The sequence below is a fragment of the Panthera uncia genome (assembly GCF_023721935.1).
Source record: "Panthera uncia isolate 11264 chromosome B2 unlocalized genomic scaffold, Puncia_PCG_1.0 HiC_scaffold_24, whole genome shotgun sequence".
NCBI lineage: Eukaryota > Metazoa > Chordata > Mammalia > Carnivora > Felidae > Panthera > Panthera uncia.
Window position 1 is genome coordinate 7,677,029 of NW_026057580.1, and position 25,494 is coordinate 7,702,522.

General features: G+C 41.1%; 1 protein-coding gene and 1 long non-coding RNA gene across 2 annotated transcripts in view; both read right to left on the bottom strand.

Annotated features, from left to right (window-relative positions):
- Positions 1-2,753: 2,753 nt before the first annotated feature.
- On the bottom strand, positions 2,754-14,598 carry SNRPC (small nuclear ribonucleoprotein polypeptide C). The gene is made up of 6 exons (XM_049653415.1): positions 14,395-14,598; positions 14,015-14,057; positions 9,841-9,949; positions 7,733-7,822; positions 5,876-5,980; positions 2,754-3,111 (listed from the first exon to the last, which is right to left on the bottom strand). The coding sequence occupies exons 1-6, from the start codon at positions 14,400-14,402 to the stop codon at positions 2,987-2,989; spliced, it is 480 nt and encodes a 159-aa protein (XP_049509372.1). The 5' UTR covers positions 14,403-14,598; the 3' UTR covers positions 2,754-2,986.
- Positions 14,599-22,192: 7,594 nt separating this feature from the next.
- The window catches only part of LOC125938339 (uncharacterized), a 40,636-nt gene continuing 37,334 nt past the window's right edge, over positions 22,193-25,494 (bottom strand). Inside the window, exon 2 of the long non-coding RNA XR_007462672.1 lies at positions 22,193-22,454. This is a non-coding gene — a long non-coding RNA (uncharacterized LOC125938339). The remainder of the gene's footprint in view (positions 22,455-25,494) is intronic.

Here is a 25,494-nt window from a genome sequence, read left to right on the forward strand (position 1 = left end):
AGTTTGGGTTCTTCACAGCCTCTTACAAAGGAAATGTCTTATGATTGTTAGCTGTAAGTTTGGCTTTTAAGAGGTTTTCTTAATGTTTATTTATTTTTGAGAGACAGAGAGAGAGAGGGAGAGAGCGAGAGAGAGAAAACGAGCAGAGGAGGGGCAGAGAAAGAGAGGCAGACAGAGAATCCGAAGCAAGCTCTGAGCTGTCAGCAGAGCCCAACGTGGGGCTGGAACCCACGAACCATGAGTTCATGACAGAGCCAAAGTCACACATTTAATCAACTGAGCCACCCAGGTGCCCCAGTTTGACTTTGAAGGAGTTAATAAAGACAAAAAGAAACTTCGAACTATTTATTCCTACTTGTGTTCATTGTAAAGTTTGTTAAACTTTTAATTCATCACACTGTTTTTCTAAAGCTATATAAAAGCACGTTCTTCAAAGAAATGTTTTGGGGCCCCTTGTTAGTTCAGTCGGAGTGTGCAACTCTTGATCTCAGGCTGAGTTCAAGACTCAACACTGGGTGTGGAGATTACTTACAAATAAAAACTTGGAAGGAAGGAAGGAAGGAAGGAAGGAAGGGTGTTTCTAGAATGGATATTCAACCTTAAAAACATACTTTGGAAAAAGCTTTCTTTTAGGAAGACCGAGGTTACTCCTAAGTACCTGAGGCTATTTTAAAAAATAAAGTAGGTACCTGTGGGCTTTCTGTGTATATACAAAAGCCAGCCTCAGCACCCTGAGCCTGACAGAGCCATCCAAACCACAAACTTGCTGAGTCACATGTTAAGCTCAGTTGGCAGTTTCCTCTAACAACCTCTTAAGTCTGCAGATTTAAATAAATCTGAGCTATACAAGTCAGATATATAAATAATCAATTTCTGATAAGTCCTTCTTTAAAAGATGTAACAATGAGAAACTAAAAAGCAACAAGTAGTCCTAGCAAAGGCTCAGATTAGGAAACTGACTCAGCTTTTAGAGACTGAGCACAAAATCATCCCCATCAGGATGCCTATTTTTAACTACTTGTTTACCTAGGTAAGGTTATTTGCCTAAATTAGCCCCTCTTCAAGTTTCTAGGGGGAAAAAGCTATCCACCTAGTGCTATTTCAATTTCTAGCTACAAATTTATAAAAAAGTATAGACACACACATACCTCCAGTATTATATTCCTGAGTAAAATAGATCCTAAGACAGAGTTTGCCCAACCCACTAATAATAAACATTTCCCAGGGAGCTTTCCAAAATAGCGAATTTCCTAAGCCTCACCCCAGATATATTAAATCAAAATCTGGAATCTTTATTTTAAAAAATGATGCCCCACGATTCTAATAATCAGCCAGGTTGTAACTTCTGGTTTAGGGCACCATCTACCATAAAATCACTATAACAATAACCTCAGATGGCAAAGGTAGTTTTATTTTTTCCAATGTTTATTTATTTTTGAGAGACGGAGAGAGAGAGCATAAGCAGGGGAGGAGCAAAGAAAGAGGAAAACACAGAATCGAAAGCAGGCTCCAGGTTGAGCTGTCAGCACAGAGCCCAACACGGGGCTCGAAGCTACGAACCATGAGATCGTGACCTGAGCAGAAGTTGGACACTTAACCAACTGAGCCACCCAGGAGCCCCTGTTTTGTTTTACATGTAATGATTCAAAATCCAAAAGATACAAAAAGGTGACAAGCCTTTCTCACTCATCCCCGTCCCCCAGCCACCCACCTACTCTTCATTGGCAACCAGTATTACCAGTTGCTTATATGTCCTTCCAAAGATCCTTTATGTGTACACAGGTACATAGATATTTCCTTTAAATAAGAACAGCAGTGAATAATACATTTTGAACAAATCAAGGTTCAGAACAATGTGTATCTTGGAGATCTTTTCCCACAGAGAGCTTCTTTATTCTATTTTAACATGCCTAGTATATGCCATTTGGTAGATTTATCATACTTGATAAATCTGGCCCCTTCGATGGACACATACATTATTGCCAATCTTTTGCTACAACTCATAATCTTGTACATGTTATTTTGTACATATGCAAGTCTATCTGTAGAATAAATTCCTAGGCATGGAAATGTTAAGTCAAAGGTAATTTTGATAGATACTGCTAAACTGCCCTCCCCAAAGATTACAACTTTTATTCCCATTTGCAATGCCAAATAGCAGCTCAGATTTTACATCAAACTGAATACGAACAGTGCCAATGGCTTGCTTTCTAAATGTTGCTCTGAAAATATCCCACTTAGTAGCCCAGTGATATAACAAATGATATTCTGTAGACAACTTCTGTACCATGGAAATCTGCAGAATTTTACCATGGCTATTAGAAAGTTTTCTGATTATTGAAACCCATGGAAAAGAGGAACTAAGAGAAACGAGAAGCTGAGGTTAAGGCCCTTCTTGCCATCTTTAGCTGACATGCACACACTGAAAAGTCTTTTTCCCTACTTCAGCAGAAGACTTAAAATTTTCCACTTACTACCCCAAATGCTGTTCATGTGAAAAAGTAACCAATTGTGCTATTTATTATTTTAATCAACAAAAAGCTCTACAAGTGTTAGATTTACCAAATCTTGCACATGAAAACTTTACTAAATAAAGGCAGGGTGTCCAAAGGGACTCACTCCATAGCTAAGGGGGAAAAATGTCATGCAGAAGAGGGCATGCTAAAGAGAGAATGAGTTAGAGAAATACAACTGGAATACTCATCTCTTTTATGATGCACAAGGAATACAGAGGGGAGAAAAAAGGGAACACATTTTTAACTAAAACAGTTGACAATTTTATTTTCACATTTCACGATACAAATGGAAATTGCTTTTTTTTTTTTTTGTCCCACTACTCCCTTGCAAAAACTATTCTCTGTTTGATAGGAAGGGGGAGCAAGTCTTCCTTGTCATGCTGTTAGAAAACACCCATAGTCACAGCACCATGATCTCCTGGTGAAGAACAAGTAATATAAAATGGATATAAACAGGTTCCTGTCTCTCCTTATCTGTCTGGTCGAGTCATTCCTGGCCGAGTGGGTACCATCATGGGACGGGCGGGAGGTCTCATCATTGGGGGCCCAGGCATCATTGGCATGTGGCCTCCCATAGGCGGCCTCATTCCAGGAGCTGCAGGACAAAACAAAGAAAAGGAAAAAAGAGAGTCAGAAACTACTACTTATGAGAGAGCTTAATGGGACTTCAATTAAAGACAAAAAGTAGCCCCCCTGCAAAATGCTGGAAGAAAGACATACTTGACAGAAGAAATGCAACAAATTCATCACATCTGTAAATTACTTAGACATTCTCAAACAAAGAACAAAGGTCAACACAAGAATCATATGGGAATCATGATCTAATGATAGTAAGGGGGAACTATTAATAGAGTGCTTTCCAGAAACCACTAGGGACACTAGTTCCCTAAATTGACCTTTTCTCACTCAGGGAAATTCACAACTAAGTCACATGTTACCCAGTCAGCTCTCTTAATCAGTTCTATCCACCATATAACCAGGAGCTATTTCATGAATGTACACAGGCACAGAGGACAATCTTACCACTAAGCGTTTGTTCGGAGTTGTAGGAAAGGTGAGCAGGAGGCCCATGCTGAGAACCTGTTAGTAACCATACTTCACTCAAGTCAAGAAAAACAGGCAATAATGTGATTTACAACAATTAGCGCACACACACAAATCTAATTTTTCTAATGCATTTTAGAAACTGTTAAGGACTTTTTTGAAGTGTCCCATCAATACACCAGCCAAATAAATGAGCCAGGGAAGGGAGGGCAAGCAGAGGTGGGGGTTGGGGAGGAGTACAGGCAGCTTCACAGAATTGGCAATATTCTACTTCCTCAGCTGAGTGGTGGGTTCACGGGTATTCATTTTATTATTATGCCTCATGATTTTCATGTTATAGATCTTCTCTTCAAATATAAAAATTTACCTAACTCCTTACTAAACCATTTTGATTAAAGGTTTGTAATAGTTCAAGAGAAAACTATATTCAAAGCCGAATACAGCCTTATCACAAAAAGTAAAACACAAGTATATGCAAAGACACAAAATTCAACAGGTACAAATGTTTCTAAGATCAATTTCAAAAGGAACAGAAAATAATACTAAACTTCTAAGGATCTTATTAAAAACCCCAACATAACATAACCTATATTCAGCATTTCCTAGAAGAAACTCATCTAGACCAAAGACTGAAAATGAGGCACCTGAAAACTTGTTTACTTTGGTCTCCACAGTACATTTACTTTCAATCAGTTGCCAACACTGGCAACTAAGAAGTCTAATTACTAGTAAGTCTAGATACCCTTTTTCAACTTTTTGTTATGGAAATATTCACACATACACAAGAATGAAAAGAGTATAATGGACATCCATGTACCCATCATCCAGCTTCCATCATTATTCACCGATGGCCATCGTTCTATCTTATGCCAACCCGTTCTTATCCTTGCCCACCCTGAACTAATTATTTTAATTCAAATCCCACAGTATTATTTTATCCTGGTGAAAACAACAAAATACTCAGGAGAACTGGCAACACCAAGCCTGCATTCTCAAATGTCAACTGCAGGCTGAAGCTAAGTTCTAGAAGCCTTATCTTTAGGTGTGTCATGCATTCCCAGTTCGCTATATCCCTAAACCCTCTAGGAATTTGAATTTGTGACCTTGATTTAAGAATGTAAAAGAAGGGATGCCTGGGTGGCTCAGGTCATGATCTCAGGGTAGCAAAACAGAGCTCCAGGCTGGGCATGGAGCCTGCTTAAGATTCTCTCTCCCTCTTCCTCTGCCTCTCCTCCACATGCAGAGTGCACACACAGGCTCGCTCTCACTCTCAAAAAAGAGGGGGGAAGAAAAAAGAATGCAAAAGACATCATCTAAATCACTTTGTTTTGGCTTCGTAAGGAACTCTTACCTATACTCTACTCCTATCATTCTAAATGATACCCGTAGCAAGCACAGTGAATGCTTCTAGCTAAAAAGCTACTCTATCTAATACCTCTGCACCTTGTCTTACCAGTTGAGTTGTAGGCTTATGTCTATTGTATTTATTCTTATTATAGAATTTAACTTCTGCAAGTAAATAAAAATGAGTATATAAAAAAGAACTGTTTCCATGAAAACTATGTGGATATTTAGAAAAACAATTATCCCAAATCCTCACAAATTTGATAGGTCAGAGAATTATAAAAGATTGGAACTAGATGGCCTCACAAGGTTTCTAACCTTGAAAGAAATAGAAACTAAAGTTGGGAAAGAATGCATTATAGGTATGGTTTATCGGTTTAGGCAAGAAATATATGGTGCTCCAATCAGCAGACTCGTTTTCAAAGCAAAGGCCCTGACCAGGTATCAGAAAAATCTGCAAATTAGTATATATTTATGTTTATGTTAAAATACAATGTTTGAGGTGGGTTTTTCCCCCCTTCCTGAATAAACGACTAACTACAGGGCTAAGGCTTTTTTCATACACTAATTTGGCCTAGTTAACTAAAGATTGAATCAGCAACAAGAGGTAGCACTGCTCCAGATCAAAACTGAAAAAAGTAGCAGTACAATTATTTACCTACCTTATCCCCTTTGGAAAACCTCAACTACCTTTCTCTTCATTATAAATGACCACAAGTCAGGAGGAGGCAAGGAAACAGGAGGGAGGGAGAAGGAAAAAAAGGCAGCCTTATTCCGTTTTTAGTAGCACAAGGCCTTTGGATATCATTCAATTATACTGCTAAAACACATATTTATTTTTCTTTATCATTACGGATTCACCAAGTATAGTTTACTGCAATAATACATTTAGACAATGTATTAAGAATTCCATTTAAATGGAGAACTAAAACACAATGAAGCATCCTAAAAGGAAAGAGATTCAAACTTACCAGGTCCCACTGGCATCATCCCAGGAGGAGGAGGGCCCATCATTGGCATCATGGGAGGGCCCCCCATATGGGGTGCTGGCATCATACCAGGGCGAGGAGGACCCGCTGGAATAACGAATGGGGGCTGAGTTTAAGATATGCTTGCATATTAACATTTCCTCTTCTATGAAACTAGTAGGGCCTCATGGCCCAGCCCAAGTTCTAGAATAATAGACTTCTTATGGTTTCTTTTATAACAGTAGATCCACAAAAATCAATATGCCACAAACTTTATGACTAAAAAACAAGGACAATACTGCCTAGACAGAAGTATAAAATGAAGTCAGCACAGGTTAAAAAAAATTCCAGAAGTTAAAATATTTTTTTTTTTTTTTAAATATTTTTTTAACGTTTATTTATTTTTGAGACAGAGAGAGGCAGAGCATGAACGGGGGAGGGTCAGAGAGAGAGGGAGACACAGAATCAGAAGCAGGCTCCAGGCTCTGGGCCATCATCAGCCCAGAGCCCGACGCGGGGCTCGAACTCACGGACCATGAGATCGTGACCTGAGCTGAAGTCGGACGCTTAACCGACTGAGCCACCCAGGTGCCCCTAAAATATTTTTTTAAAGGGTATTATGCCTTCTGTAGAGTTGCTGACAAATTTAAGCCACAAGTATGTAATTTCAGATCTGTTTTTAAGAAAATCAAAACCTCTGGGGCGCCTGGGTAGCTCAGGCGATTAAATATCCAACTTTGGTTCAGGTCATGATCTCAGAGTTGGGGAGTTCGAGCCCCACATTGACTCTACTGTCAGCACAGAGCCTGCCTCGTATCCTCTGTATCCCTCTCTTTCTGACCTCTTCCTTGCTCTCTCTCAAAAATAAACATTAAAAATTTTTTTTTAATATATATCTTCTTTTACTTAAAAAAAATCAAAATTTTTAAAAGATTTTTTGGAAATACACAGACGTGTATGCAGAGATATTCCTGACAGCATCATTTACAACAGTTTGGAATAACTTAAATGTCCCACAATAAGAAAATGGTGAGGTTAATTATGGCACATTCATACTACAGATTATTCTACTATTAAAAATAATGGGGTTGGGTGCCAGCCAGCCAAGATACAGAATAAGACAGACAGGTAACCTGACAGTTGCTGTGACCCAAGGCCTGACCAGCCCCAGGATGGTGGAAGCCCAAGAAAGGTTTGGTGGGCCATTAGTTGTCTACCTGCATTAGTGTGCAATTATAAACAGCCCACTTCTGTTCATATCCGTGGCTACTTACAGGACTGATTTTAGGTTTCTGAATTCAATTTCAATCCTAAGCCCTTCCAGGAGAGCCACGGAACTTATGGCCTAGTTATCACCTTCTGTCATTTAGAAACAAAAACCTTCTCGGAGAAGAGAGGCCTTTGATTCACCCCACTTTCAACTGTCCAATTCTTGGTTTTCCCAAGATGTATATATTTGTGTTAGGTGGGTTAGGAGATAGGAAGAAATGCTGAAGAGTTGATCCACTACACTTTAATCCTTCAGTGTTGGGTTCAGAGCAATAAATAATTTAATGTACTCATCAATACCTCTTCATATATTAGCTCATCTAATCACAGGTACATTCTGACCTTTCCACTGAATCAATTGTCTTGAACCCGCTTGGGATGTCATAAATACAATATCCTAGTAATAATGCAATCAGGAGGTAACTCTGCAGACATTTCAGAAATTATACCACTGATGTTATTTTCTTTTACTGTCTATGTATTCATTCAACGGGCACTCAAAAGCCAACTGTAAAATAATCCAACAAAATCAAAGGATAATCTGCACCCCCTTAAATTATAGCTGTTAAGATAAAAACTCCATAAACTTACGGAGACTAGGGGGAGGTGGAATCATCGCCCCTGCAGGAGGAGGAGCAGAGAATGGAGTAGGAGGAATCTTTCCTTGCTGAAATGCAGCAGCTTTGGAGAAAAAAAACACACACTAATAAGAACTCAACAACCCATTTACGAAAATATCCCTTTTCTTTCATTTCACAATGATTTCACTCTAAAAAGTATTCATTTAAGATTACTACATCATGGCCTCTACAGTTTTTAAATCAACTGTAAGTACTTACCAGCAAAAATTACAATTAACTGGTTTACTGCTTTGGGTTTTTTAACCTATATTTATTTAGTCAACATTGCTATGGCTGAATTAACTATGAGAGCCTGGAGTGGAGACCTCATACCTACCAATGTCTTACCAAAGAGAGGCAATCATCTTTAATCTGTAGATGTGGTTTACAACCAATTTGAACCATTCAGTTTTGTTTGAAAAATGTTGGGGGCGCACCTGGGTGGCTCAGTAGGTTAACCATCTGACTCTTGGTTTTGGCTCAGGTCATGATCTCACAGTTTCATGAATTCAAGCCCCACATCCGGCTCTGCGCTGACAGCATGGAGCCTGTTTGGGATTCTCTGTCTCCTCTATTTCTGACCCTCCCCCACTTGTGCTCTCTTAAAATAAATAAACTTAAAAAAAAAAAAAAAAAGTGCGATACCTGCCCAAAGGTCAGGCTTTACAGAACTGTCATTATGGTTTATCAGTTTTGAAATTAATGTACTGAGCTAAGAGACATGAATGAGAAACCAAAGATTTTTTTTTTTTAATTTTTTTTTTTTAACGTTTATTTATTTTTGAGACAGAGAGAGACAGAGCATGAACGGGGTAGGGGCAGAGAGAGGGAGACACAAAGAATCCGAAACAGGCTCCAGGCTCTGAGCTGTCAGCACAGAGCCTGACGCGGGGCTCGAACTCATGGGACCGTGAGATCATGACCTGAGCCAAAGTCGGCCGCTTAACCGACTGAGCCACCCAGGCACCCCGAGAAACCAAAGATTTTAAAGAGCCCACCCTGAAGGAGGATATGATCTTAAAAAATGTCCAATACAATCAACTTTTTTCTTTCTGACAATATGAGGCACAAATGAAAAGAAATTGAAGATCATTTATTTGGGCTTTACAAAAAGTCACAAATAGGGGTGCCTGAGTGGCTCAGTCGGTTGGGTGTCCGACTTCAGCTCAGGTCATGATCTCACAGTCCATGAGTTCAAGCCCCGCGTCGGGCTCTGTGCTGACAGCTCAGAGCCTGGAGCCTGTTTCGGATTCTGTGTCTCCCTCTCGCTCTGACCTTCCCCCATTCATGCTCTGTCTCTCCCTGTCTCAAAAATGAATAGACGTTAAAAAAAAAAAAAGTCACAAATAAATACTTAAATATATACTCATAGTTAACCATACTGGAATTAAAATTAAAAATACGCTGGGGCGCTTGAGTGGCTCAGTGGGTTAAGCGTCCGACTCTTGATTTTGGCTCAGGTCATGATCCCATGGTTCATGAGATCAAGCCCTGTGTCAGGCTCCAGGCTCACTTCTTGTGTCTTGAACTCAATTAACCTAAACAAAAATTTCCCTAATTAAACAAAAAGAGTATGGCATGTCCAACAGAGGTCCAAAACATACCCAGATTATTGTGTCACATCAGCTTCCTTTTTGAGCAGTTGTCTTTGTCAGGATTACAAGACTAAGAAACCCAGGGTCTCTCAGAGTCTTTGAAGGTTAACTATAAACCCACCTCTCACCTTTTCCTATTACAAAAGGAAAATAGTTCTAAAACCTATGATCACTACAAGAAAGATTTCACATAAATTGGCTATAAAATCTGGTCCGTGTCAATAAAGAATCATTAGGCAATTCATTCTTCTCTGCCCCGCTTCCCAATGTAATCAATACCTGATTGCTCTAACCTCAACAATTAATATTAATGTGTTCCTATATCCCCTGAGAAACTAATGACCTTCTAATTCTTTCATTCAACACACCAGAATGTTCCTATTTATCACTCAGAATGAGTTGCTTCTGTGCAAAACAACAGAGAGACAGGGATGAGAAAGAATGGGACCATTCTCCCGCATCAGAACAAGAGACTGAAACATACTTGTTTTGTCGATCAGGCTCTGCGCTTGCTCTTCCATCCATTTCTGATAGTAGTCTTTCACATTCTCTTTGTGTTTCCTACCACTGCAGTGTGTCTTTCTCACAGATGGCTGTAAAACAAAAAGGTCAGATCAGCCGTAGAAACAAGTTTCCCAAACTAGAAATTTTATAAAGCCTTTCCTTTATGTAAGTAGCCTGGCTACCTCTATACGCTTAAGCTGGGTGCTAAAGCATTATTTATAAACATTATCCAATAACACACTGTGGTAATTTATCTACTATATTATCTAAACCAGAGGTCCGCAAACTATGGCCCACGGGCCGGCCACCTGATTTTGTAAAACAAATTAGTGGAACACCGCCACATCCGTTTGTGTATGTACTATTTTTTCCCCTACAAAGCAGAATTGAGTTTTACTATTTTTTTTTCCCTACAAAGTCATCACAACAAAAACTATATGGTCCACAAACTTAAAATAATTACAATGTGGCACTTTAAGGAAAAGTTTGCAAACTCCTGATCTAGAACATAATGCCATTTTATTTTACTTTATTTTTTTTTAACGTTTATTTATTTTTGAGACAGAGAGACACAGAGCATGAATGGGGGAGGGTCAGAGAGAGGGAGACACAGAATCTGAAACAGGCTCCGGGCTCTGAGCTGTCAGCACAGGGGCCCGACGCGGGGCTCGAACTCACGGACCGCGAGACCATGACCTGAGCCAAAGTCGGCGCTCAACCGACTGAGCCACCCAGGCGCCCCCATAATGCCATTTTAATGCCCTTTCTTAAAAAAAATTTCTTTTAATGTTTATCTATTTTTGAGACAGAGAGAGACAGAACACGAACAGGGAGGGTCAGAGAGAGAGGGAGACAACAGAATCCGAGGCAGGCTCCAGGCTCTGAGCTGTCAGCACAGAGCCTGATGCGGGGCTTGAACTCATGGATTGTGAGATCATGACCTGAGCCGAAGTCGGATGCTTAACCGACTGAGCCACCAGGCGCCCCTTTAGTGACCTTTCTTAGGTCATTCTATAGCAAAATAATATAGTCCACATACATCTAAATTATACTGTTTATAAGAATATCTTCTTTTAAATGACTATGGGTCTAGAATACAGACTATGTGAATCACATACAAACTTTTGCCTCTAGCCCACTAATCCTTTTGTTCTTTAAGACCTTTACCAAGGTAAAACTGATATAAGATAAACTCCACACAGTTATAACCATATGTTTAAGTTAACATTTATTTAACACCTACCACTTACGAGACACCATGCTGTGTAATTTACAAGCAGTATCTCAATCATGTTATAATCACATGTTCATGGTACAATGGAATATTAATCAGAAAGAACCAATCACTGATACAATATGGACAAATCTCAAAAGCATGCTCAGCAAAAAAAAAAAAAAAAAAGAGAAACACAGAATATATACTATAAAATTCCATTCATATCAAGTTTTAAAACCAGTAACACTGATCTTTCATAATAAAAACCAGATCAGTCGGGGCCAAGGGTACAGGGTACTGACTGCAAAAAAACACAAAGGAATTTTCTGGGGTGATGGAATGTTCTATTATCTCAATGCACACAGCAAACTGTTAAGTATTTGCCAAGTCATCACACTGTACACTTAAAACATATGCATTTAATCTAACATAAAGTATAACTCAATAAAACTGATTTAAAAATCACAAGGTTGGGGGCGCCGGGATGGCTCAGTTGGTTACGCGTCCAACTTTGGCTCAGGTCATGATCTCGCAGTCCGTGGGTTCCAGCCCCGCATCAGGCCCTGCACTGACATCACGGAGCCTGCTTCAGATTCTGTGTCTCCCCCTCCTTGTCTCTCTCTGTCCCCGCCCTGCTAGCGCACTGCCTCTCTCTCAAGAATAAATAAACTTTGGGGCCCCTGGGTGGCTCAGTAGGTTGAGTGTCCGACTTCGGCTCAGTCATCATCTCACAGCTCGTGGTTTCAGCCCCGCATCAGACTCTGTGCAGACAGCTCAGAGCCTGGACCCTGCTTCAGATTCTGTGTCTCCGTCTCTGTCTCTGCCCTTCCCCCACTCGTGCTCTGTTTCTGTCTCTCAAAAATAAACAGTAAAAAAATTTTTTTAATTAAAAAAATTGTAATTTAATTTAAAAAAATTTTTTAAAAAGCCATTTCTGATTACAGCCTCATTAATGCGAATTTTTATGGTACATAATCAAATGTGTCAACACTTGGAAGATTTGTGTAACTGAGTGAACCAATATTCCAATATTCATTTTCCATATGACCAGAGCATGTTACAAAATCCTTTCTGGTAAAAGATTCACTCAAAGTGCAAGACAGACCAACAAGTTTTGATGTAGCAGAGTGTTAAAAGTCTAATATGGTTTAAGTTTCCACACTACAGCTAACCATGTGTTGAGTCTGGGTGTAGTATTAAAAGTATTTAAAGTATTAAAGAATATCCACAATTATCTAAAAAGGCTAGTAAGGTACTCCTCTTTTTTTTCAACTCCTTATCCACGGGAGGCTGGATTTTTCCTATAATTGAACCAAAACAAAGTGCAACAAGTTTAATCCAGAACATAAGAATCCAGTGGTCTTCCATTAAGTCAGACATTACAGAGGTTTGCAAAAAGGTTATAGCAATGCCATTCTTCACACTAATTTTTTTTAAATAGCTACGTTCCACTTTTATTTTGCTGTTATTATTTTATATGTAGGCTCCATGTCCAGTGCAGAGCCCAACGCAGGGTTTGAACTCACTACCCTTACATCAAGACCTAAGCTGAGATCAAGAGTCAGTCGCTTAACTGACTGAGCCACCGAGGAGCTCCTATTTTTCATTTTAAAAGGTTATTTGCATCACAGATAAAAAGTTTGTTATTGTTACTTTCAAATCAATTGGTATTTTTAAAATTGTAGGTTTTAATTTCAAACACAGCAAATATTAATAGTTAATATAAGCCCTGTAACTTTTTTTTTAAATTTTTTTTTGAGAGAGAGAGAGAGACAGAGTGCAAACAAGGGAAAGGCAGAGACAGAGGGAGACACAGTATCTGAAGCAGGCTCCAGGCTCCGAGCTGTCAGCACAGAGCCCTATGTGGGGCTCGAACCCATGAACTGTGAGATCATGACCTGAGCTGAAGTCAGATGCTTAACAGACTGAGCCACCCAAGTACCCCTTAAGAACTTTTTAAGAATTTTTTTTTAATTGGTAATTTTTGGGGCGCCTGGGTGGCTCAGTTGGTTGGGCGTTCGACCTTGGTTCAGGTCACGGTCTCATAGTTCTGTCAGTTTGAGCCCCGTGTCCAGCTCTGTGCTGACAGCTCAGAGCCTGGAGCCTGCTTCGGATTCTACGTCTCCCTCTCTCTGCCCCTCCCCCACTCATGCTTTTTCCTCTCTCTCTCTCTCAAAAATAAACATTAAAATAATAATAATAATAATAATAATAAAAGAACTCAGTAATTTTCAAGAGTGTAAAAGGACCACGAGACAAAAAATGTTTGAGAGCTGCTGGCATAGAAACCCTAAAGTTATACTGCCTAGGCTCTTCTTCCAGCTCTGTACAACTTACTGGTTTAGTAACATCCAGTCAGTCATTAATCCATACTCTGCCTCAGTTTCCTCCTCTGTAAAATGGAGATAATGCTAACCATATAGGCTTATCATGAGCATTAAACAACATGATACAGGTAAAGCATCTGGAACACTGCCTGACACACAGTAAATATTCAATCTTAGTTATTATTTGTTAAGCAGTTTTTTTTTTTTTTAAGCAGTTTTAAATTAAATAGAAGTACAGCATTCAGGTTGTAAATTTGGGCATTTCTTTCCAGTTTAATCAATAAAATGTCTGAATGCCTTGTCAGAATCAAATATTTGAACTTCAGGACACGTTCCTGCAATTTTTACTTGTCATGTAAATTTTTTGCACCTTCAATTCTGCTACAGCTTTATTACTTTGGGTCTCAACTCAAAACACTAACTGCTGGAAGGCCAATCATTTCAAATTACGAAACCAGTTACAGGAAGGATGCAGGAAAAGAAACCCAGGTTATTTTTTCCAAGCAGGAGCACTTAAAGCTCAACAGCATGAAAAGCACACATTTATACCCCCCCAAAATCTGATCTTTCACATACAAGGTGTTTTGAAACTGAAAAGAAACACTACTTACAGAGTCATGGGTGAGGTATGTGTCGCAGTAGTCACAATAAAACCTGGAAAGGGGTAGAAGATAGAGAAAAAGACGACAACCAGTTAACAGATGCCCATCCACGTGGGCAGTTCAACGAAGGTAAAATATAAAAAGACCTATGCACGATCCAAAGACGTCAATCTAAGCGACCTGACACAAACCAGGCTTTTCTGTTGCGTCGCGCGGGGTCGACCTACACACACCGAAAGACGACAGTATCCAGAACTCCCGGGCTTCCTCCCCCACACGCCCTCGCTTCCCGGGAAACTTCAAGAGCTAGAATCCGCTCTGCACTCCCCTTCCTGGGCCACAATGGCGACCGTGACCGCGAACACCCCCAGATTCGAGCCCCCACTCACTTAGGCATGTTGCTTTCCAGACCGTTGGCCACTCCGTCCCGCGCCACCCGGAAGTGACGCACACAACAAGCGCCGACGCCGCGGAACCGATGAGTCAAACGCGACTCCGGGAACCCTACGCAGCCGTCCAATCCGCCGCCGCGCTGCGCTGCGACCGCCTTACCCGCTGCGGCCGGTCGAGGGGCGGGGCTTTTCTCTTCATCCCGTCACTTACAGCTAGGCGGGAAGGGGTGCTCGAAGGGTCCCTGCGAGGTTCAATCCACGCTCATGTAATCCTGATTCTTGATGCTTCCCGGAAGCATGGTATTCATTCTTTGGACGACTTTCTAAGGATCGCCTGCTATGTGCCAGGCCCTGCTATAAATGCTGAGAGAAGACAGCAGTGAACGAAACAAATGCCCTGCCCTCCTGGGGTAGGCCCTAGGAGTTGGGGGAGACAAATAATAAAGTCAATATGTAGTAGGTTAGATGGAGTTGAGTAGAGGAGGAGTGGGAGTTGGGGAGTGACGCAAGGAAGGGAGAATTTCAACTTTAAATAAGACAGCTTGCTGAGAAGGTGACAACTGTGAAATAATGGGTTTCCTAAAGCAATAAGCTTGGTGCAAGCGATTTTACATGGCGTCTCTTTTTTAAGTCTCATTAACCCTAGGAAATGATAGAACCCCCAGTTTCTTTTTTTTTTTTTTTAATTTTTTTTAACGTTTATTTATTTTTGAGACAGAGAGAGACAGAGCATGAACGGGGGAGGGTCAGAGAGAGAGGGAGACACAGAATCGGAAGCAGGCTCCAGGCTCTGAGCCATCAGCATAGAGCCCGACGCCGGGCTTGAACTCACGGACCCCGTGAGATCGCGACCTGAGCCGAAGTCGGCCGCTTAACCGACTGAGCCACCCAGGCGCCCCCAGAACCCCCAGTTTCAAGTCCCATCTCCCGCTTCCTAGCCTTGCTGCTTGAGAAAGTTATCTAATCTTTCTGAGCCTCATTTTCCTCGACTGGAAAATAATGGGTAATAATTCTTACTTGTGGGGCTTAAGGAACGATTAAATGTGAAAATGCTTGTAAAGTGTTTAGGGCAATATCTGTACATACTAAGTCCTCCACATATGGCAGTTATGTTTTTACATAAGAGGATATTGATAGAAGTATCTTGTCCACAGATCTAACCTGTTCTAGCGACAGGGCCAAACTTTCAGCCTGGTCAATCAGACTCCCAAATGGCCTGACCGCTCAGAAAAGGGGAATAAATGTTGGGAATGGAGAGGTAGAGCTTTTGATTCTACTGTTCCATATTCTCTGGTGGTGGAGTTGCAACCAAAATAATAATAATTGCTACCTTATTTGAATGTTGACTATGTCCTAGGTGCTTTGAATGCATTAATTTATTTGATCTATTCAATAATCCTATTGTTCACATTTCAAATGGGGACACTGAGCTTCAACAAGGTTAGTGTACCATAAAGATGATTTCCTCTCTTAAAAGTTAACTGCAGGATGAAATTATCAGGCTTTCACTACTCTAAGAGTGGTAAATGTTAGCATTATTGATGGTGGAACAATTGGGTATTACGTATCTCCTGCTAGGATGCTAACATTAAATAGACATAGTCAACTGTGACCTATTCTTACCAAAAGTGTTCCACTTAGATCCAATGAAGTTCTAGGATAGACAAGAGGATCAAGCTAAAGAAAGCAAAAGGCAGCAAACAACCAGAAGGTGGGAGAGTCTCTGGGACAAAGGGCCCCTTTCCTTCACCAAGTCAAGAAAAGATGTCATTCTAGATTAAAATGTTTTTAACAGACATAACAATCAGATGTAGTATACGGTTCAGGGTTAGATCCTGGTTTGAACAAACTAGCTCTAAAAGATATTTTAAAGAAAATATCTGGGCCTTAATATTGCAGTTCTAGAAACCCACCTTTGTGTAGACACCCTGAGTTGATTCTTTTCAATTTTTTTTTTTACATTTATTTATTTTTGAGAGACAGAAAGAGACAGAGCACAAGCAGGGGAGGGTCAGAGAGAGAATGAGACACAGAATCCAAAGCAGGCTCTGGGCTCTGAGCTATCAGCACAGAGCCCAATACAGGACTTGAAGTCACCAACAGCTAGATCATGACCTGAGCCAAAGTCGGATGCTTAACCAACTGAGCCACCCAGGCACCCCGAGTTGATTCTTTTCGGAGGAGAGAGATTTGTCCACTACGTCTTGGTTTTTTCCCCCCTAACTTCCCTCTGGGCTGATCTTGCACCTGCTTTACCTTCAAATTCATTCCTCACCCTTCCCTCACCCTTTTCAGTATGGTGGTGGTGGTGGGGGTAGTATGATACCTCAAAGGCTGGGAATCTTGGATTCCTGTGCTGGTTGCCTTCTAGGCTGAGTTGCTGGGCACCATCTAAGGGAGGCCTGGAAATGGAGAGATTGAAGAAAAAGGCAGAGTACCCCCAATCTCAGGCTGTCTCTTCCGACCTACCTGGCTCCAACTTCCAGCAGTTCCAGGCCTTGGGCTCTGGTAACAAGATGTCCTTCTTCTGTCCCTCCAGCGTGAGGGCAGCACTAATTTCTTGCTCCTCTCTGAGCTACTTCACTTTTCTCTTTCCACTTTTTATCTCTGCCAACACTTCTTATAAGCCAATTCTCTGATTTAAATTCCCTCTGTTTTAAAGACTTAGAGTGGTCTCTGTTTTCCAGGACTCAAAGCATGACCTTACTTCCAAGTTCCAAACGGTAACTCCCCTGAGTCTGGTCTATGGGCCTTAATATCTGTAAAGCAGTGCTTTTCACACTTCCTCTAGTGTCCCAAGCAACTGGAGGGTTCATTTATCACCCTTATTCCCCCAGGTATAGGGTGAGAATCCCAAGTGCCTACCTGAGCTTGAAATGCCCTTGAACTGTTGTATGATATGTTAAAAGCTCACAATGTTTGCAATCTACTTTATAAATAACATATTTATATTTTTTTATTTCTCTTAAGGTATTTTAACACTTAAAATGTATTTTATTTATTTATTTTTGAATAAGTAATCAGTACACATGGTGGAAAATTAGAGAAGGACAAAAGTATGTTCCCACACATACACACCCTTACCAGTTTCTCGCATATCCTTCCAGAGATAGACCACGTACATGCAAACATAAACATAACATTTCCTGATTCTATTTCCCAATACTGCATAGTATTTTATTGTATAGATGTACCTCAATATTAACCAGTCTGCTATTGATGAACGCTTAAATTGTTTCCTGTCTTTTGCTATAATAATGATGCTGAAATACACAGTTAATTGGCATATAGATTTGTAGAGTGGATTTCTAGAACTAGAATTAATATGTTAGAGTTTTGCATCTGTAAGTTTGAAAAATATTGTAAAATTTCTCTCTGTTATGATTGCATTTAAGAGTGCTTTTTCATCTTTTCAATCTAATAGGTTAAAAGTGTCATTGTGTTATAATTTTTATTTCTCTTATAAAGTTGAGCATTTTTCTTCATATGTTTAAGATGCTTAAAGAATCAGGGCGCCTGGCTGGCTCAGTCAGTGGAGCATGTTACTCTCAATCTTGAGATTGTGAATTCAAGCCCCATGTTGGGTATAGAGATTACTTAAAAATAAAAAATCTTAAAAAAAAAAGGTCTTAAGAAATCTACAGAGCCCTCCATTTAGATTGTTTTTCATGTCCTTTGCCCTTTCGCCTAGGGTTAGCCTCATCCTTTTTTTTTTTTTTTTATTCATAGAGAACTCCTTAGATATTAGCAAAATTAGCATTATTATAATATGAGTTGCAAATATTTTCCATTTGTTAATTGTCTGGCCTTATTTTGGGTGGTTTTTGTCATGAAAAAAAACTTTTAATTTGTATTTCAGTTAAACTTATTAATCTGTTCTTTTACAGTTTCCAGGTTTTATGTCATACTTCCCCTTTCTGAAATTGTTTTAATTCCATGATATTTTTTCTTGTTCTTTTATTATGTCATTTTTTCAGGTTTGTATCTTTTTATCTATCTGGCATTTTTTTGGTTGTTTTTAATTTTCTTTCTTTTTCTTTTTCTTAATTTTGAGAGAGAGAGAGAGAGAGAGCGAGCACGAGCAGGGGAGGGACAGAGAGAGAGGAAGAGAGAGAATTCCAAGCAGGTTCTGTCAGAGTGGAGCCTGACCTGGGACTCAAGCCCACGAACTGTGAGATCATGACCTGAGCTGAGATCAAGAGTCAGATGCTGAACCAACTGAGCCTCCCAGACACCCCTATCTGGAATTTGTTTAAATTTTTTTTTTAATATTTATTTTTTGAGAGAGAGAGAGACAGAGACAGATTGTGAGCAGGGGAGCGGCAGAGAGTGAAGGAGACACAGAATCTGAAGCAGGCTCCAGGCTCTGAGCTGTCAGCACAGAGCCCTATGTGGGGCTCAAACTCATGGAACATGAGATCATGACCTGAGCTGAAGTTGGATGCTTAACCAACTGAACCACCCAGGCACCCCTGGAATTTGTTTTAAAGTGTGAAACAGGGATCTAACCTAATTTTTCTTTTCATAAACAGGAAGCCAATTATCCCAGCACCAGTTATTGAATAATTTGTTATTTTTTTTTTTAACATTTATTTATTTTTGAGACAGAGAGAGACAGAGCATGAACAGGGGAGGGTCAGAGAGAGAGGGAGACACAGAATCCGAAACAGGCTCCAGGCTCTGAGCAGTCAGCACAGAGCCTGATGCGGGGCTTGAACTCACGGACCGGACCGTGAGATCAAGACCTGAGCCGAAGTCGGACACTTAACCGACTGAGCCACCCAGGCGCCCCTGTTATTTTTTCTACTAATTTGAAATGCTACTTTTATCATGTACTAAATTCTTCTATAAATACTATTTCATTTCTGGGCTTTTGGGTTGTTCCTTTGGTTGGTCTATTTATGTGCCCCTACCAACTGTCTTAATTGTTACAGTTCATATTTTATCTATAGTTATTTTACCTTTTTTAATGTTTATTCATTTTTGAGAGAGAGAGAGAGAGAGAAGGAGAATGAGTGGGGGAGGGGCAGAGAGAGACGGAGACACAGAAACCAAAGCAGGCTCCAGGCTCTGAGCTACCAGCACAGAGCCTGATGTGGGGCTCAAAGTCACGAAGTGTGAGGTCATGAGCTGAACCGAAGTCAGACGCTTAACTGACTGAGCCGCCCAGGCGCCCCTATAGTTATTCTAATATAAAAATATTTTTCAATTACCCAATTAAATTACTAAAGTTTAACCCTTCCAAAAAAAAAAAATTCCCAGCATTGACTCATATGTTACATTTGTCATGTGGTTTGACACATCCCCTGGTACCCTGTGGTACATCCCTGTAGGATAAAGTTGCCAGCTAAATACATCATGGCCAGTTAAATTTGAATTTCAGATAAACAATGGATAATTTTCAGTTGAAGTATGTCCCATGAATTTTTTTCCTGTATTTGAAAACCCTACTACAGGTTACTCTATTAAAAAATAATTATCTTAGGGGCACCTGGTCAGCTCAGTCAGTAGAGCATGCGATTCTTGATATCAGGGTGGTGAGTTCAAGCCCTACATTGGGTGTAGAGATTACTTAAAAAATAAAATTTTTTGGGGGCACCTGGGTGGCTCAGTCGGCTGAGCGTCCGACTTCGGCTCAGGTCATGATCTCGCAGTACGTGAGTTCGAGCCCCACATCGGGCTCTGTGCCGACGGCTCAGAGCCTAGAGCCTGCTTTAGATTCTGTGTTTCCCTCTCTCTCTGCCCCTTCCCCACTAATGCTCCGTCTCTCAAAAATGAATAAACGTTAAAAAATTTAAAAAATAAATAAAATCTTTTTAAAAAAAGAATAATTATCTTAGTTATATGTGACAAAACCAACTTAAACTAGCATTGGCAAATAGTTACCTATAAAGGCCCAGAAATCAGGGACATCTTAGGGTATATTTATCTCCAGGTGTGGTCTTAAAAAATGTTACTTGGTCTCTTTCTCCCCATCTCTCATCTCATCTCTGCTTGACTGCTTCTCTTTGCACATTGGCTTCATCCTCCCATGTTGCAGCCTGGGTTCCTCCATGCAACCAGGTAAGACAGCCTCAAATATCTCCAAAATTCCATTCTTCTAGCACCAAAATCCAGGGAGGGGTCTGAATGGCCAGGCTTGAGTCAAGAGTCTTCCTTGGGTAGGGATGGGTGGAAACTTGTAATAACAGTCCCATTGAAACCTCAAGGGGTGAGGCAGGAGTATCCAAGAGTTGGGTTGGGGGGTGGGGTACTGTTTTCAAGGAAGAAGTACAGAAAAGCATCGTGGACAAGAAATAGTGTATACAGCTGCCACCGTGGGTCATACCTAACCCAGTTTGGAAGTAACCAGCTTAACATGGTAATTTCCATTGGAACCACCAGAGGACTTGAGTCCTTAGTGCCTTTGTAACCTATACCTCCCTCCATCTCTCTCTCTCTCATCTTTCCCCTGTGCTAAGGCACTGAAAGTAATATTCAGTTATTTAATATTTATTCAATAAATGCTTGCTGACCACTGGGCTGGTGTTCAGGTCAGTGTTGGCCACCATCAACGGGAAAATGAAGAATGTGCTGTGCCCACCATCGAGTTTAGTGTACGTGGTAGGCATTTAAACAAATAACTGTATAGCCTTATATGGTAAGAACTATGATAAGACAACTTCATCAAAAAGAAACACCATGTAGTAGTAACAAACAACTACTAGAGCCAAAATGCCTGTGTTTGAATCCCAGGACCATAAACTATTGCTTGGACCTTAGGGAAGTTGCTTAACCTCTTCCTGGCTTAGCTCCCTCATCTGTAAAAGGGAGACAATAATAATACCTACGTCATGTGATCATGGTTGTAAGGACTGCATAAGATAATTCTTATAAATCACCTAGCACATGGTTAGGCATGCAGTAAATGGTGAATAATGTTTGCATCGTCAGTAATAAGAATCACTTCTAAAAACCCAGCTCTCTTGAATTCCACACACATCCGGGAATCCTTCCAGGCCTCTTCAGGGTCACACAAGGGATGAGCTCTGGAACTCAGAGTCATTTCCCCTCTCCCTTCCAATAAGAGGCTTCAGCCCCACTTTGCAGCCATCAGTGGCTGCTGACTCTTCTATCTACTAGGCACCTTTCGGAAGCCACAATTCTTATTCCCTTCACATACCTCGGGGCCCTGAAAGGCGGAGTAGAAGCTGAATCCCAGAGATGTACTTGTCTCTGCACTCTGACCCGTACTTCCAGCTCAGAGAGGGCTGATCTGTTGATAGATGCCTCTCTGGGGAGGGTCATACAACTATGGCTTTATCCCCTACCTTTTCTTTCTGAACTGAGACCTCACTGCCATAAAGTAGATTCAGAAGGCGAAAACTTGATCTTTCTATTTGGAAACAACAGCAGGACATAGGGCACCAGCTTTAGAAGCTCACACCAGGTCTTCCAGGTGGTATAAACATAGCTATGGCTGAGAACTCATGACCATGGCTGGTGAGAAAGGGAGATCCTCCTGAGGACTTCACCCAATCTTTAGCCCACTCTACCCTGCAAGCGAAATCAACTGAGAGGCGACCTAGCTGCTTCTTTGCAAGGCCTGGAAATAGGTCTTTGCCACCCAGCCTGGGCAACCCTAGGACCTCAGGTGCCCATTTGGCACCTTCAGGATAGCAGCATACCTCATCCATTTTTGTCTGGCTGGGTGGGGAGAAAATGATTCTTCGTTAGTTCTGCCGTGATTGTCTTGCCTCCCTCACGGTAGACAGAGGGTTCACTGCTGGGAACAGAAAAGACCAAAACTCCAAGGTCTGGGGGACAAGTTCTTTTTCTGAAACTCTTTATTAATCTAGGGCAGTTGCATCAACAGGTCATGGTAGCAGGAAGAAGCCTGTTCAAGCACAATCAACAAGGCAGAACAGGTTTGGCAGGGTGGTTTCGAGTAACTCTTTACTGAAAAGGAGCAATTACTCATTCTTGAAATGTCTTCTCTTAGATGTATTTTCTCTTTGAGCCCATTTTATTAGCACGGGAAGCTTTCAGCCAGACTCTAGGGGTGCCAAGTCGGAAAGCTGGAAATAGAAACATAAGTGGCTTTTTTGTTGCTTAATACTTTCGTAGGAGCTGAGCTCATGGTTTGGAATGGTGTGCACAAGCACGAGTGTATGCACACGCGCGGACACGTCATTCTGCCATTCTGCTGCCCCAGGGCATGGTGTCTGGAGTGACTGGCTGTCACTGGAGAAAAGGGAAACACGTTTATTAAGCTCCAGTTCGTGTTGGCACTGGACAGTGTGCTTTCATTATGTTATCTGATGGGATTTGATTTTGAGGGGTTTTTTAACTGATGAGGAAACTGAGACCCAAAGAGGTGACACAATCTGAACAAAATCGCATAGTTAATACACGGCAAAGACAGGAGCCCAAATTATCAGATTCCAGAGCTTACATTCTTTCCATTGAACACACTGCCTGTATATATGAGACTTTTGAAATCTTGGCCTGAGTGTAACCTGCTCCCTGTAACTCTCTCACTGCAGTTGATGAGCCTGAGTTTTTCAAATAAGTAAGCACCAATGAGTAGCAAGGCGTTCCACATACAAGGGACAGCTCCATGAGAAGTTAAATCTCATTGTATGCAATTTATTCTTCAATAAACGTGACTTTAAAAAAAATGTTGGGTATAGGGACACCTGGGTGGCTTAGTTGGTTAAACATCCAACTCTCGGTTTCAGCTCAGGTCATGATCTGACGATTTCATGAATTCAAGCCCCACATTGGGCTCCATGCTGACAGTGTGGAACCTGCTTAGGATTCTCTCTCTCCTTCTCTCTCTGCCCTTCCCCCACTCACGCTGTTTCTGTCTCTCTCATAATAAATAAATAAACTTTAAAAGAAGAAAAAAGATGTTGGGTATAAAATGCACCTAGAAAACAATAATAAAATGATCATCAACTCAATTAAAAAGTACAAACGAGGGGCACCTGGCTGGCTCAATGAGTAGAGCATGTGACTCTTGATCATGGGGTCATGAGTGCAAAGCCCACATAGGGCATAGAACTCACTTGAAAAGTGATAACAATAAAATATAAATCTTTAAAAACATACAACTGAAAAGGAAATATAGATGTCCATTAAAGATCTGAAAGGATACTCATCCTTACTTATAATATTATCAAGCCAAACTAAAAGTCACTGAGATTTATTTATTGCTTATTGGATTGGTAAAGATCCAAAAGATTGATAACATGTAGGTTAGCCATAAGAGTGGGAAAATAGGGGCTTTCATACATTACCGGCATTGGGATAATTCCTATTAAGGGCAATTTGGTCACGTCTATCAAAACTCCATGTGTATATACCCTTTGACTCAGCAACTTTACTTCTACGAATTTATTTTACAGTCACAGTTGCAGGTATGCAAAATGATGTACATACGAGGTTTTTCACTGAAGCAATGCTTGAAAGAAAGAGCAAAAACCCGAAAAGTTAAATGTCCGTCAATAAAGGCCTGGATGGGGGCGCCTGGGTGGCTCAGTCGGTTGAGCGTCCGACTTCAGCTCAGGTCACGATCTCGCGGTCCGCGAGTTCCAGCCCCGCGTTGGGCTCTGGGCTGACGGCTCAGAGCCTGGAGCCTGCTTCCGATTCTGTGTCTCCCTCTCTCTCTGCCCCTCCCCCGTTCATGCTGTGTCTCTCTCTGTCTCAAAAATAAATAAACGTTAAAAAAAAAATTAAAAAAAAAATAAATAAAATAAAGGCCTGGATGAATAAATCAGCACGGGAAGCTTTCAGCCAGACTCTTAGGGGTGCCAAGTTGGAAAGCTGGAAATGGAAACATTAAGTGGCTTTTGTGTGGCTTAATACTTTAGTAGGAGCTGAGCTCGTGGCTTGGAACGGTGTGCACAAGCACGAGCGTACGGACACGCGCGTGCACGTCATTCTGCCATTCTGCTGCCCCATCCGTGCAATGGAATACTATGCAGGAGTAGAAAAGAATGAAAAATACTTTTATGTACTGATATGGAAAACACTCCAACGCATATCACTGATCGAAAAAAGCAAGATGAGAGACGCCTGGGTGGCTTAGTTCATTAAGCGTCCCCCTTCAGCTCAGGTCATGATCTCGACCTGCATGTGGAGCCTGCCTGGGATTCTCTCTCTCCCACTCTCTCTGCCCCTCCCCCACTCACGATTTTTCTCTCTCTCTCTCAAAAATAAATGAACTTAAAAAAAGAGAAAAGCAAGAGGCAGAACAATGTACACAGTAGATACCATTTATATAACAAAGAAGGGAGATACTCCATATGTATAATATCTTATAAATGCTTCCAAAATCTCTTAAAGGATACGCAAGAAAACCAGTAACAGGGGTTATCTGTTGTGGAAGGTAAAGGTGGGAGGGATATATTTCACTGTGTACCTTTTCAAAATTTTGATGTTTACACTTCATGAGTTTTTTAAATTATGGTTGTCTTTAAAGTAAGGAAAGAAAAGAAAAACACTGAGGCACTGTGGCATACCACATGAGCTGGCTGCACTGTGGGACCGTGTCCCCAATCTATGCTCTACAGCCTGCCTTCTTGAACAGACGGACTCTTCGTTGAATGACTCAAATACCATGCAGCCTCCTAAACTGACACCCTTGAACCCACTCCCCCCAAATCCTTGTGATCGTGGGAAGGAGTGCGGCGGCTTTGTTAGGTGTTCTCAGATTGCAAGTGATTCACCCTGGTTGATGACTCTAATCTAAGCTCCATCGACAACATGTGAGGCTTATTCCACTTGAAAAAGCGACTTTTAGTCCCGAGATTTTAGTCCTAAGAACCCAACGCTCTCGTTCCTTATCTCTTAGATGTCCTTTAAAATGTTTCATTTGCTCACCAGAAAAAGTCTGTTTGGCTCTTGGCCTTCTGAGTTTAAAGGAGAAAAATTTGCTGGGGCGCCTGGGTGGCTCAGTCGGTTAGACGTCTGGGGGCACCTGGGTGGCTCAGTCAGTTAAGCGTCTGACTTCGGCTCAGGTCATGATCTCACAGTTTGTGAGTTCAAGCCCCGCGTCACACTCTGCTGTCAGCTTGCTCAGAGCCTGGAGTCGGCTTCAGATTCTGTCTCCCT